The 15,467-nt window shown below is 50.4% G+C and overlaps 2 protein-coding genes across 2 annotated transcripts in view; one reads left to right on the forward strand and one right to left on the reverse strand.

The window, feature by feature from the left end:
* Positions 1-5,512, reverse strand: part of LOC135901395 (uncharacterized) — a 57,757-nt gene extending 52,245 nt beyond the window's left edge. Inside the window, exons 1-2 of the mRNA XM_065431146.1 lie at positions 5,482-5,512; positions 4,358-4,515 (exon numbers count right to left, since the gene is read on the reverse strand). Of these exons, the coding sequence (XP_065287218.1) occupies positions 4,358-4,515; positions 5,482-5,512 (189 nt within the window). The remainder of the gene's footprint in view (positions 1-4,357; positions 4,516-5,481) is intronic.
* LOC135901443 (protocadherin-15-like) overlaps positions 1-15,467 on the forward strand; it is a 320,018-nt gene that overhangs the window by 44,595 nt on the left and 259,956 nt on the right. The window lies entirely within an intron of this gene.

Consider the following 15,467-nt stretch of genomic DNA (forward strand, 5'->3'; position numbering starts at 1 on the left):
CTAACTAAACATAGAGGTACTGTGAATAGTTAGGGTCTTAACAGAACAAAAACCACAACCAAAATAAAACTGCCTTTATGTTTCTGACAGTGCAACAGGAGGCAAAGAGAAGAGTGCACAACCGAGCTGTCACGCATTATGAAATGGCAATATAGTTTAGTGAGTGTTATTCATTAGAAGAAGAGGAAAAGTGGGAACGTTTGGTACCTTTCAACTGAAGTCGGGACTCGTCACATTTGCTCCCGATTCGGGACTCTCTCGCTAAATTTGGGATGGTTGGCAAACCCTAGTAGGTTGTTTCTTGCCTCTACAATAGATATAGACTTTGTCCCTAGCTTCCTCGACCGCACATCTCGCCTAGAGGTCAGGATGGCCTCCGATGGGTGTCATAGTCTTCACCAAAACTGTCTCCTCCCCTTCATTGTGGATTCTGGTGTGGATTCTATGTTTGCGGAGATGCATCTAAAAGAACAACCTAAGGTCACTTGTGAATAAACGTGTTTATACCCCCTCCCTATGATGGGAATTGAACTATGGCCTCTGCAACATGCTTCTGATAGTTTTGATTCCCACAGTACGCGGGAAGTGCAGAATTAATGAAATTATTTATTTTTATGCGTTCGCATTAGGAGTGTCAAAGTGTAAAAAACGTGCATGTGCAGTGTGATAAGCATTACGTAGGAAGCCGTACACGTGGTAGACGTATATATATATATATATATATATATACATATATATACGCGTGTGTGTACGTGTGCATGCGTGTATATTATGTGTGTGTGTGGGTGACTTCAAATAGGTGCGACTAATTGCTGACGCATTTCTCTGTCATTTGCCGCTAAATCGCTACGGAACGTATTTATTTATTTCTATATAACGATGCTCAGCATTTCTTTTTTCGGGGCAACGTTACCACTGACATGCTTTTCATTATTTCCATGAAATTGCGCGGCTAACTCACGTAAACATACTTAAAATACACGTACTATCACCTAGCCTCTGTATTAAGCGACTTACGCGTGTAACTTTGACGAGCACTTTATATTTTAGGGTTACGGGGGCGGGGGGGCTGTTTACCTGTCGGTCACTCCGCGTATCTGTCCGTCCGTCCGATAAATGCCAAAGCGTGTTCTCTGATATCGATAAATGCTGCCATCATTAATTAACAACCAAAAGCTCATTCTTATCTCGATATCGGATTTGCAGTTAAAAAGAAATAAAAAATTGGTAGTGGCTTAACTCGGCTATGCCAGGATCTACGTAGCGAAAGCTACGTATATCCTGGATTAACCAAGGTTAGCCTTGGTTAATCTTGATTACACGTACAGGTTAGTCTGGTTGTCTAGCTATGTTGCAGCGTTTAGCCAGTCGTTCGGCACGCTGTTCGTCTGTTTCCTGGGCGATTCGTTTCCTCTTCATCTCGTTCCGATTTCGATTCAAAGCCTCCTCCTGCTTATCAGAACTGTCACCGTCCATAGTGCCACCTCAACTGTGGTTGCGGCGCACGCGAGCTCTCCTTTTTAATCTTACGACACGTTATCAGGGATGTGACGCAGCTGGCGAAGCGAGCGGAGGCGAACGCAACGACGAGGAACGCGATGCGACGTCATGTAGGCTCCTCGGAGCACGGCCCACGGCGAAATCGCAAGTTCGCGGCCAGTAATGCTTTCGCTTTAAACAAAAGAACGTGCTTGCGACTAGTGTCACAACGACTAGCGCTTGCTGTCAGTGGACTTCCGTAGACGTTGCCCGCCGAAGTGCTTCCAATCTTCGCGCGCGCGAAGAAAAGTCTATACACACGCGCACCGGAGAACGGCGTTTTCGGGTACACCTTCGGAGACCCCCCCCCTGAGGGAACCCTAGGGCAGCGCACGCGCAAAAGTGAGCGTGCGGGGCAGCTTTCACGCCTGCCGTGAGTGAAGGATTGAGAGGTCAAACGTTGACCGTTGCGGATTCGTCCCTCTCTCCCCCAAACGCCCCGCGGTGCGCCGAGCCGTCGCTCTGATCATCGTGACCGCGTGCTCGCTCAAGGTCAGCCGTGCTTGTACACACGTCTCCGTGGGCGTGAAAAGTGGCTGGCGGCGACCGCGCGAGGCTGTGTCGTGACGTACGTGCACTTTTCTCGCTCGAACGTCCCCGATTGCGCTTCTATCTCGCCCCGACTGAGCTGCTAAAATAGACGCTCTTTCGAGCGTTTGGTTCTTCACGTAGGCTCTCCGGTGTCGCGTTGTGTAGCGTTACATCCGCCGCCGTCTTTATGCTTTGGCCGACTGTCTAGCCATACTTACAAGTCGTAATGGGATGTGAAGGGAGGAAGAGCATAACAAGCACGTAGGTCATTAGTGTAATTTTACAGATCTTAAATTTACCACTGGGCGACTGCTTATAATTTATGAATAATTACTTTATTTATGGTGTCAAACCGACTTGGCACATTAATGAGCAATTCACAAAAAAATTAGAGCCATTTTGTTATCACTTTTTTTGAGGACGGTGCACTTACGCATCATTCGTCCGTTAAAAGACGTTCAGCCACTCGTTGCCACGTTGTTCTGTGATTATTGCGCAGATCTTCGGCATTTGGGGGAAGACGGTGCTGTACCACGCAATTTATGTTTTCGCCGGTTTCTGGTCGAAAGAAAGCATATTAGGAGCTCCAGATAAAATGTTTGCTCATCTTCTCTACTTCGAAGACGTAATTTGAGTGTATAACGCTACTCAGCATTTCCTCCTACGCGTGCCAACGTACCAATGTGCAGGTAATTACATCCTAATTTGAATATAGACGACCGCATTGTGCGAGTAGAGGAAATGCATGCTGTCCGCGCAACCTGCGATCGCGGGCATCGGCAGCAGTAGGAATGGTTGTGGCACTATATACAGGCACTCTCTGTACTGGCCTGCGCAGTGCATCAATGCCGCAGGCCCCGGCAGCCACAGCTGCAGCGCCTCCGAAATCTATACGCAATGCGAATGCGCGTTTCTTAGCACCGGATGCCTCGCTACGCTTGGCACTGTGTTTTTTTTATTTTTCCTTTAACGCCGCCCCTATCAGGCAGCTGGTAGGCGTCCCTGCGAATAGCTCTATCATGACCATTGTTCCCACTATCCCCGGCCGGCCCGACATTAAGGTTACGATTTATTGTTTCCCGCACAATTCATTTCCGACGCTCTATGTTCTACGAGATGAAATCATCGCGCTGCCACGTCTCTACGTATGCCATTCGAAAACAGAAGACGAGGTATGGTCGAACCACGCGGTGAAGCGGAGCCCCCAGACGAGAGGCGTTCACCTCACACCCCTCCTTCTACGCACCACGCGTATATGTAAACCGTAAAAAAAAAAAAGAAGAAAAAAGGCAAGTAAGGCGACTTCACGGTCGACTTGCGGCCGCCACGCAGTCAGTAAGTTGCGTATGGGCGGAGCCGGCACTCTCGTGTGGCCGACTCTGTGGTATAGCTATGTACGCCGCTCCGTCAGTCGTGCAGAGAGAGGCCGCTGCTTTACGGAAGGAGCTCGGTCGACTTGACGTCTATATCTATTCAGAGAAAGATGAGCGTGGCTGACCGGATCCATCAGTCAGGTTCTGACGGCGTCGATTCGGCGGTTGGTGCGCCGACGAAGTGCGCGGCTTCGACGGCGGCTGTTCGCACGGAACAACGGAGAGCATCCGGTCGTTGTCTTTGATTGATGCGCACACCGCGGACGCGTCTTTTACTGCACGCAGTCTTTGGGTCCTGTAGAAGGGGCGTGTTGTACGTTACTAAAGTGCTGCACTCTGTCGCTATGTGTGAGTGCGGCATGCCAGAGTGCACAGATTTCAGGTACGGATTCGACATATAGCTTTTCGAGTGCCCTGTGCTTTTGAGACAGGGCCTGTATTATGGCAGTTCGTAGACATTCTAGTGCAGTCTTCAGAACAAACACCTGTCAGTTGACACACAAAACACTTTAACAGCGAAGGTGGCAATCAAGTGGCAAGTGCCTCTTACGAATAAAAGTATTTTTTAAATTATTTCCGAGATGTTTCTTCATCTTATTGGGTACTTTTCGGTCAAGACGTTTGCAAAGAAAGTGGGTGAAGTCTCCAGTCAAATCCACATTTTTTTGCTCTACGATTACAATTACGATACAATACGAGGAGTGCGCAGGGTGCCCCAGCTAACTTTAGCCAGACGTTAAAAATATGCCGATGCACTCTAAGACCACGCGACCAAATGCATGTTGCTGACTATTGTATGGAGTAAGCCACACTATGTTTTTTATTCTGCTTAATTGCACAAGTCAAGATTAATTCACCAACTTTGGAAGCAACAAAGTTAGGGAAAAATTTCTGATTAGAAAGTTGTCACTTACTTCAGATGCCCGCGAAATGCGAGAGAGGATACCGTGTGATACGCCCGCTTGAGCGCCGTGATTGCAGCGCTCCCAAACGTTCCGCGTACAAAGGAATATAACATCCAGCAGGGTGTGCTGCGGCTTAACAGGCGACAGGGCAGTGACGCAGGCGTTGGCTGTGCGATTTGCTCCAGCGCTGTGCTTCCCTCGCGGCGGTTCACGATAGCGATAAGCAGACGCAGCGGCAGCACACTCGGCTAAATGCTATATGTTCGTTTGCGCGCGGAACGTTTGGGAGTGCTGCAATCGCGGTGGACCATCACCTTTGCGCATTCGCTTTTACGCCATCACTCACCTTAACGACATCGATTCTCTCTCCAATTCTATAAGGTCAATGACACTGCAGTGGAAAACGAGAACAGTCTCGACTGCCCATTCATTCACCCTTCCACGAATACCTTTAACACCTAACGCCTCAGGCAGAGTAAATACGCCCTCAGTTACTTCTAAATGGATATCGCGACATGCTAACAACCCACACTCAGTGGTTCCCGCTCTCTTTCTCTTTGTGCAAGTTACGCAATGCAGCATTCATCGACAAATTTTCTCAGATGTAACTTCGTATTCTGAGACATTGATATGTGGCTTGCAATAGTGTAGGGCACTATACCCTTTGAATAATCCCAAGACATTTCCTTTTTGATTTCGTAGACTTATTCTGGCTCCGCAGGCTAGCAGCGCTATCTACCACGCCTACTGCGGCAAAAGAGGGCCAGCCAGCGGAGTGGACAGGCCGCAAGTTAATCGAGCATGCCCGCTGCCCCCGACCGAGCTACCGGCTTAGCTGCGTCGAGCTTTTGTTACACCGACACGCGTTCATATACTTGGCCTGCACGTCCGCCGCGACCTCAGGCGCACGCCTCCCCACATGAGAAGAGTAAGCCACGCAGCGAGTGCGAGATAAGAACGCTCCACAAAAGCTCAGAACCCCCGTAGGCGCGTGCCATTCAAACGCAAAGCGACTTGTTTCTATCGCGTAGAGAGAGAGAGAGAGAGAGAGAAGGAAACGGTGAGAAAGAAAAGAACGCGAGCGACGCTAATGGTGAGTGCTGGCCATCCGGCTTGCCGAAGCCATAGTGCACCTCGCGCCAGCTCTCCGTTGTCTTTCGGCATGCTGGTGTATACATCGTAACAAATGTGGCGGCGCAGTGTACGAAGAATGAAAAATGCTTACCAATACGTATGAGACAGAACTTTCATAGTTAATCAACAAGCGGAAGACAGCTGACATAAGGAAGTATAATATGGATAGAATTGAACGTGCTCTCAGGAACGGAGGAAGCCTAAAAACAGTGAAGAAGAAACTAGGAATCGGCAAGAATCAGATGTATGCGTTAAGAGACAAAGCCGGCAATATCATTACTAATATGGATGAGATAGTTCAAGTGGCTGAGGAGTTCTATAGAGATTTATACAGTACCAGTGGCACCCACAACGATAATGGAAGGGAAAATAGTCTAGAGGAATTCGAAGTCCCAAAGGTAACGCCGGAAGAAGTAAAGAAAGCCTTGGGAGATATGCAAAGGGGGAAGGTAGCTGGGGAGGATCAGGTAACAGCAGATTTGTTGAAGGATGGTGGACAGATTGTTCTAGAGAAACTGGCCACCCTGTATACGCAATGCCTCATGACCTCGAGCGTACCGGAATCTTGGAAAAACGCTAACATAATCCTAATTCATAAGAAAGGAGACGCCAAAGACTTCAAAAATTATAGACCGATCAGCTTACTGTCCGTTGCCTACAAACTATTTACTAAAGTAATCGCAAATAGAATCAGGAACACCTTAGACTTCTGTCAAGCAAAGGACCAGGCAGGATTCCGTAAAGGCTACTCAACAATAGATCATATTCACACTATCAGTCAGGTAATAGAGAAATGTGCGCAATATAAACAACCCTTATATATAGCTTTCATTGATTACGAGAAAGCGTTTGATTCTGTCGAAACCTCAGCAGTCATGGAGGCATTACGGAATCAGGGTGTGGACGAGCCGTATGTAAAAATACTGAAAAATATCTATAGCGGCTCCACAGCCACCGTAGTCCTCCATAAAGCAAGCAACAAAATCCCAATAAAGAAAGGCGTCAGGCAGGGAGATACGATCTCTCCAATGCTATTCACAGCATGTTTACAGGAGGTATTCAGAGAACTGGATGGGGAAGAATTGGGGATAAAAGTTAATGGAGAGTACCTTAGTAACTTGCGATTCGCTGATGATATTGCCTTGCTTAGTAACTCAGGGGACCAATTGCAATGCATGCTCACTGACCTGGAGAGGCAAAGCAGAAGAGTGGGTCTCAAAATTAATCTGCAGAAAACTAAAGTAATGTTTAACAGTCTCGGAAGAGAACAGCAATTTACAATAGGCAGCGAGGCACTGGAAGTCATAAGGGAATACACCTACTTGGGGCAGATAGTGACGGCGGATCCGGATCATGAGACGGAAATAATTAGGAGAATAAGAATGGGCTGGGGTGCGTTTGGCACGCATTCTCAGATCATGAACAGCAGGTTGCCATTATCCCTCAAGAGAAAAGTATATAATAGCTGTGTCTTACCAGTAGTCACCTACGGGGCAGAAACCTGGAGGCTTACGAATAGAGTTCTACTCAAATTGAGGACGACGCAACGAGCTATGGAAAGAAGAATGATAGGTGTAACGTTAAGGGATAAGAAAAGAGCAGATTGGGTCAGGGAACAAACGCGAGTTAATGACATCTTAGTTGAAATCAAGAAAAAGAAATGGGCATGGGCAGGACATGTAATGAACCCGCCGTGGTTGCTCAGTGGCTATGGTGTTGGGCTGCTGAGCACGAGGTCGCGGGATCGAATCCCGGCCATGGCGGCCGCATTTCGATGGGGGCGAAATGCGAAAACACCCGTGTGCTTAGATTTAGGTGCACGTTAAAGAACCCCAGGTGGTCAAAATTTCCGGAGTCCTCCACTACGGCGTGCCTCATAATCAGAAAGTGGTTTTGGCACGTAAAACCCCAAATATTATTATTATTAGGACATGTAATGAGGAGGGAAGATAACCGATGGTCATTAAGGGTTACGGACTGGATCCCAAGGGAAGGGAAGCGTAGCAGGGGGCGGCAGAAAGTTAGGTGGGCGGATGAGATTAAGAAGTTTGCAGGGACGGCGTGGCCACAATTAGTATATGACCGGGGTTGTTGGAGAAATATGGGAGAGGCCTTTGCCCTGCAGTGGGCGTAACCAGGCTGATGATTATGATGATGATGATGATGATGATGATGATGACGTATGAGACAGCTTTAGTTGGGGGTGCGCGCTAACACTTGCGTACGCAGCGCTCGACGCAAAAGTTAAGACGGGGATTGTTGACTTGCGCACGCGCTGGAGCCCGTAGTGTGCTACTGAGCGCCGCCATATGCCGCCTTCTGGAACGGTGTATGGCGAATATCGGCCGCCACGAAAGTAAACCACAAGCCGGAGTCAAATCTTCGGCAAGAGCCATATCGAAAAATGCGCTCTCGTAGACACGCTAGAACGTCGCGCAAAGCCCGGAGCGGACGCTGCGTAGCTTTTGAAAAGCTACGGACACACGCAAGAGACCATGCGTGCTCCTGCGTACTTCGCACGCGCACTGCCGCCTCCGCGGGATTCCTGCGTACGCAGAGCTGCTGTGGCGGGCGCCCAACTAAAACTCTCTATTCTCAAGCTGGCACATAAGTTCGCGGACAAGCTTAGGAGGACAAGCCTAGAGCGATTTTTCGTGTGTCGCTATATGGTCCACAAGAAAATTGGGTCTCGTGAATAATTGCTTCTTCTTCAACGGCACCTGGACGCTGCCGTTTCGTTCTCTCCGCGTGTCCGAATTTGGGCGCCCGTGCCGGAAAAAAACCCCCACTAAATATTGAGCTCGTGAGTAACCCGGCGCTCACTGCTCCTAATGTTACTGTAAAGCAGTTGCGTAATGTGCGGGAAGGGGAAGTGCGCTCTCAGTGCCGCGTTACAAACGTGCTACTCGATCGCATAGCGGTTTCAGAACTTCAAGAAGGCTCCTCTACTATGGGGTGTGCAACGTCTACATATGCTAGTTGGTGGGAAACAGCTGCTGATAAGCCTAGTCTGGACCGTGAGCCAATTAAGCGTTCGCTTGCAGTGATCTATCTCGTAAAAGGCGTCATAGTGCACGCTTAATTGAGCCTATACATCCACGCTACAAATCAGCGAGCATTTGTCAAAAAAAATTGCCGATGATTACGATATTCTCTAATACGAAATTTGAGCACAGCTCTATACATGTTTTCATTTCGCGATATAATCACTTGAGCGCACAATCTATCTCGTGCGGCACGTTGCACACGGACCGAAGTGTGGCGCGACTGCCTCGCCAATCGGGAGATCGCGAGAGGCAGCGCGTGGGTGACGCGTGGGCGCGATTCATAGTAGCCGCCGCAGACAGACTTCCGATCATGTAGCCCTTTGTCTCCATGTGTACGACGCGCGCTACTCTGGCGTCATCGTGTAGCCAGTGTCGCCGCAGAGCCCGTCTTGCGCGGCGCTACGCTTTTCTTCTCACGCTTTCGCCATACTGTCCTCCTCCGCTTTGTGCTTCGCGATCTCTTCGCAATCGCCGTCTTTCATCCGCCGCTCCGCGTTCGCTCTTTCATCCTTCGCTGTGCTCGTTCGCTCGGTTACGCCGAGGACGCCGACGCTCGCCGCAGGAATGGGTGCCTAAGAACTGCGCTTTCAAAACTTAATAAGGCTGGACGAGAAGGCTTCTTTGTCTGTCTGCGATGTCCGTACAACGCCAGACAAGTGCTACTTCCTATGTCAGCGCAGCGCGTCGAAGACCGTATCCCCCAAAAAGTTCGTACGCTAAAACTGATTTTAAGAACAGGCGATCGATAACAAAAGGCGACATAAGATTAGAGAAGGCGTTCAGCCAATTGCAAACAGTCCTTTCTAGCTAAACGCTTTATGAATTTGACCGCTGAAGCGCACACTAATTGCATGATATAACTGGAAATGCGAAACTTAGCTCTTTTATCTACGCTGTGAGCGCATGACACAGTGACTGAGATAACTTTATTAGAGGTCCGGTGAGGACGCGAACTCGTCGCATGACATAGAAGAGTTGAGCTGCAAGCAGTTGGCAAAAACAAAGTCGCATCTGCATGTGATGTTCTTACGTGCTCAACGCAGTGTCCAAGAAGTTGACTTGCTACTCCATTCAGGTATTGCTACAATCCTTGATGAATGTCGCTAGCTTATAACAATGTTAGTGGTTGAACCTAACCTATTTTTTTTCTCGGTGACACTATAAGAATACCCGCATCGTGAACATTCGGAGTGCAACTAAAGTAGCACATTGAATCCGCCCCTTTCTTCGCCTGAAACTGGGCCCTTATTAACAAAAAAGCTCTTACGTTAGAATTGTTCACATAAGCGAATACTGCTCAATCCTAAATAATGGGCATATTACCAGCGAAGGGGCAGGCAGCCAGTCTCAAAGGGCACAAACGAGCGTAAAGCTTTATGAGTTCGGCCCCAGTGGTCGAATTCGCAAAGGCTTTCATCAGCAAATGATTTTTGGAACTGGCTAATTACCCTATAACCTATCATACGTCCATCATAAGGGCTTGGCTAAAATTTGCTCTTACCAACAATTCTAGCGCATGAGCTTTTTCGTGAATACGGGCCGGGAAATTTAGAATAGTAGGCACGGATTCATAGCGGTGTCTTTGGCGCCGAGCAAAACGCAAACAGAAGAGCAAGGGTGACTTCGAACGAGTTGCGCGTAACGCTGTTGACCCTCCTCGTCTTTCGGTGTTCTGCTTGGAGCCAAGGACACGACGATGCTTCTTCGCCTCTCCTTAGATGCGTCGCGTCGCTATCGCAGTGCCGCGCGTGTCAGCTCGACCGTTGTGTGTAAAAAGCTCTGGCAAAGGTGACCTCCGCCCACGCCTGTTCTATCTAGAGCACGAAACGGAAAGAAAGCACGCAGAGTCAAGATTTGTCCGAGAAAGGGAGAGAGAGAAAACCGGAAACAAGCGCACAGGCCGCAGTGTGCCTCCCCGCACACGCACTGCTTGAACTCGTGCGACCGTCTCCTTTCAGGCTGCTCGGAGCCGAGACGACCAACCGTGTCGGCGTCGAGCGACCAGAAACGGCCCTTGTTGGAGGAACCCGACTGTGGTTCCTCGTGTCCGCGGACAAAAGAGGCGCGGTATGGGCCTCCGTCGCGGTCCTCCAAAAATCCAGCGTGGCTGCCTTGGCCCGCGGAACCAGGGCGTCGCGTTTTTGGGAAGCACGCACGCGCAAGCACCGCGAAGAAGGGGAAGGGAGGCTCAAAGAAAAACAGTGGACGCGAAGTGACGCGACCCGTTAACACAAACTGCGTCAAAATAAACACACTGAAAAGGAACACGCGGTCGCATGGGTACACAGACCGCACTGGGCAAAGCGAAGCGTGGACCGTTGCGCTAGCACTAGGAGGCCGCAAGAGTGTGGCGCGTTCTCAGAGAAACGCCTCGTTAGTTAGACCAAAGGAACGGCCACGTGTGCGCGCGGTGGGAACAAATCAAACGCCGCTTTAACGAACCAGCAACTGGCGCGCCGCCGCGCTCACACATATGGCGCGACGTTCGTGCGCGCTAAGCGCGAAGCACCAGAGGGCGTATACGGCGCCGCACACGCTTCGCACGCGCGGTAAGAAAGACTGACGAGTAAACACTTCGCGCCTTTCACGCCCCGGGCTCTCAATAGGCGAAGAGCGAAGCAGCTGCCATTAAGCACGACGGAGGCGAATGTATACGGTATAACGGCGATCGGATACGTATTATGCACGCGATCGAGCCCCTGTATAGTCAGTCGCGTGGACGTGGACGTCGGCGTCGTGCGAAAAGGAGTTGCGGCTCGCGAGTCGCTTGCGCGCTTTCCGCCGCCTTTGGGATATTAGCCAGACGCGTGTCGCGTGAGGCAAGTTGGCGGCTTCGCGTCTCGCGCGTGAATGGGCAAGCGTGCGCAATCTCCGTCGGCGTCGCGCAGCAGGCAACTGTTCGGAGGAGAGGCGCCTCTTAGGCATAAATAACCGACCGTGGTTATTTACGGTTGTATTAAACGGCCGCTTCCTCGGCCACGGCTTGACGAACCAGTGCACGATTTCTGCGAAGGCGCCTTTTGTAAGGGCTGTTGCGGCAGCTGGCGGGGATCGCTTGGGTTTGCGCCAAGAATGGTCCGCAGGCAGATGTTACGATTGGGTTTATACCGTAAGATAGGATGACGGTTACTGGAATATCTCATTTGCAGAAACGGAACAGCGACGATCATTTAGGATAATGCCGATTACTGCACGCCTTGATCGGCAAACGCTCACCACCACGGAGCAAAAAAGGAGGGTAGGAGGTTGCGCCGCTGCGCGCAGGAGGGGCCACAGTTGGCACGATTCCAGCGCACGGACGGACGCGACCGCGAGCATGAGCCATTAAAGGCTTTCGCCTTAATACCCCCAAAACGCAATCCAGAAGGCTTAGTGTTCGAATTTATTCGTGCGAACGCGTCAAATGGTTAATTGAGTGAAAAGTCCGGCGTCTATAGTCTGTAGCCGCGAAACGGCACCTGAATTGCCGTTGGCTGCGACGCCACGTCACGGGCGCGCCCAGACGGAGCAGAGCGGGCGAGAGGGAACGACTGCTGCTGAGGCAAAAGCGTGCCGGGTGTTGCGTGTGGGAGGAGCCTCTCGTCGGGCACGACGTCGGTGGCCCGCGGCGTTGGCACCGCAAGCTGCTGCTCCTCGCTGGTTCGGGCAGAACGTATATGGCACACGAGTTACTCGCAGCGCAAAACTGGAAGGATCGCTCAGCAACGTTGCATTGGTGCTTTCGCATTGACAACTGATGAAAAATTGATTAGGTGTCCCAGGATTTTTTTAGTTATTTATTTTTCTATGGTTTAAGTTGCTGTGCTTTAGAAGTTCCGGATGTTAATATGAATTTTTTTGCGTACTGACGCGTTCGTCATGCACTGACGCATCCGGTAAATAACATAGGGCCGAACACACAAAGTGTAACTTGAGGCAAAGCGCGACATAGCAGATAGGACAACAGAATGGAACGAAGACACACCGCCGTGTCTTCGTTCCCTTCTGTTGTCCTACGTGCTGTTTTGCGCTTTACCTCACGTTATGCAATACCAACTAGCCCACCAGTCTGTTCTGTTGAACACAAAGTATGTAGTGGGTACGGTTATTAATTATAACGACGGAATTACATGTTGGATTTCTTTCTTTCTAATGAACCTTCTTTTATCTTTTAACCTTGTAGCGCTTTATTGCGCCACAGCATTCTAAAGCTTATAGAAGCATGCAGGCGACCCATGGCAGATGACAGTGTACATGTGCAGAGTGCAGAAAGCGTCAATTTGAAGTAGGATTTGATGAAAGAAAACAAAAGAGAGCACTAAATCGAAGGGCAGAGGTAAAAAGCCATGTTGCTGCTGCGTGTAAAAGCTGTGCCTCCACTCTCGCTCAAGCTTTCGCGAGTGCGGCATTAAAGTTATGTGCTTGGAAATGAGGAGCGCTTATTTTCACATTGATGTACAAGTGCGGCATTGGGCATCCAAGGGGAATTCCTGAAATAATTTTTTCTTCGTGTTTTCTTTTGGTGTGTTTACTGTATGGCTTACCGTACGCTGTACTCTAGAGTTTTCGTTTTGGCCCAGTTTATCGTGCAGACTGCAAGCACTGAAAAAAGAAAAGAAAGCCTTTGTACAACACTTAGCCAAATGAATATATTCCATATAAAGAAACTGTGCACGTATGTTCACTAAAGGAACGTGGACCGCGAACAATTATTTTGCAAAGCAATGTCGGTGCTCGGACAGAGAGCACGAGGAAATGAGAGGCAACGAATACACCGCAAAAAAAATAAAAAAATAAGAGTACTCTGGCGCCCAATATGAGCCACAACGCGAAAGCGCACGACTAATAAGCGCTCGCGCGTTGTAGCTCATACTGAGCGCGATAGCACGTAAGAAGAAAGGAACGACACTGGAGAGGGCGCGCTCCGTAACGCCACAAATGGCGTGCAATCTGCCGCGACTAAGCGCGGGGGCGCGGGTGCAGGCCGAACGTACAGGACACACAGTTCGATCCGGTAGTTGGGCGCGTGGGATGAAAAGAGGGTCGCGAAGCGGGGCGGCATAACAATCGCTTCCGCCGAGCGGTCTCGCACGTACGCGAAGCGGCGAGAGAGACCGTTTGCAAGAAGCCGCGTGTGGCGCATACAGTACGCGGTCACTCGTAACTGGCACCGGGTCGGCGTTCACACGCCGCGCCCAGCGATCGGATAAGCCCCCGTTCACGCCAACGACGGCGCGCTATGCGCCTACGTCTCTACATGCCGAGAGCAACCGGGGAGCTCGGTAAGAGATCATTATCGAACGCACGACTTGCTTAGGAGTAGTACGAAGGGGAATCGGCCGCCGTAGAGAGTCTGAGCTGCCTCGACGAGGCCGTTGTAGTCGCGTTCCTCGGAGGCGGAGTGTAGAGTCCCGGGAGAGGTTCGTGCGTAATTTCGCCGGCCGGCGGAAGTACGTACTTCCGGGTCGGTCGCACGCAGGGCGGCGCTTGTCGTATAGGCTCTTGTGGAGCGTTTTTCGGCAGCTAATGCTGCCAGCGCGAAATTGGAGATGGGCTGTAACACGATCCAGTTTTGGTCGATCGCTCTTGTTAGAGAGACAAACGGAGGTTTCTCGGCGATCGAATGTGCGCCCATGTTGTTTGCTCGCTAACGTAATTTGACACCGGCGTCACGATTGAGCGAGACAATGGCGCGTCTCGCTCAATCGTAACGCACGTACAATGGTCTTGTACCTTCCGTCCTGCTCTCGTGATGTGCCAGTGTGTGTTTGTGTGTGTCCTAGATAGATAGATAGATAGATAGATAGATAGATAGATAGATAGATAGATAGATAGATAGATAGATAGATAGATAGATAGATAGATAGATAGATAGATAGATAGATAGATAGATAGATAGATAGATAGATAGATAGATAGATAGATAGATAGATAGATAGATAGATAGATAGATAGATAGATAGATAGATAGATAGATAGATAGATAGATAGATAGATAGATAGATAGATAGATTACCCAGACGTTATCAGAGAAAGAAAAAAAACGACAGGGAACCCCTCGAACAAGAAACAAGGCGAAAACAACTATCTGCATGGTGTCCGCAAGCTGTCGTTTTTGTGCGCACGCTCATGTTGCGCTGCTCGGTGCAGTACGTTCGTACAGTGCGCGCAGATAGCGAGAATGGCGCGAGCCGGTCCTTTTGTCTTTGGCGCGTTTATTTATAAACACAGAGAAGGGGGAGGAACGCGCACGGCAAGAAGAAACAAATGGACGTCAGAAAGAGTGCCAAGCCGGCGTCAGACTGGGCCATGTCCCGCGTGGATGCAAAGCGGTGCGCACGGACGTTGAGAAGCGGCGGCGACTAGCCCTCATTGTCCGGCTTGCATAGTGAAGCGAGGAAAGAACAAAAGACCTCGCGGAAGTTGGCCTCGTCCGGGGTGCCTCCTCCTTCCCTTTCTCTTCGGCGTCGGTGTGCACGGTAGCGCCTGCGGCTAGCCGACGACAGCGCCTAGGAAGGGGGCGGTGGCTCGGCGGAGGAAGGAAGCTGCGGCTCTTCCACGAGGTCGTACCATCGTTGGTGCATCGCTGCCCTTCTCCGTCTCTCCCCAGGCCGCTCTTTGTGTGGCTCCATTTTCCGGCTCGCTCGTCTTAAAGAGGTGGTGATTATGCGCGCCGCACGGTGTGCCCTGCATATATGCCGCGGCGAGCGGTTGTAAGTGTGGTGGGCAGCGGCCACGACCACCGGGGCGAGTTGACCGGCACGCGGGCCACGCACGCGACGAGCTCTGGCACAGCGGGTCGCCTTTTCCGGAATGGTGGAACGCGACGTATAGGAAGGCGGCTTCTCAAGAACGCCGGTATTGGCACACTTCGGAGCCATCGTTCGTGCACCAATTAGGGCGTCGATGGCGGGTCACAAAGCCGTAGAGCGTTGTAATTACACATTTGAAAAACGGGC

This window comes from Dermacentor albipictus, chromosome 1, assembly GCF_038994185.2.
Source record: "Dermacentor albipictus isolate Rhodes 1998 colony chromosome 1, USDA_Dalb.pri_finalv2, whole genome shotgun sequence".
NCBI lineage: Eukaryota > Metazoa > Arthropoda > Arachnida > Ixodida > Ixodidae > Dermacentor > Dermacentor albipictus.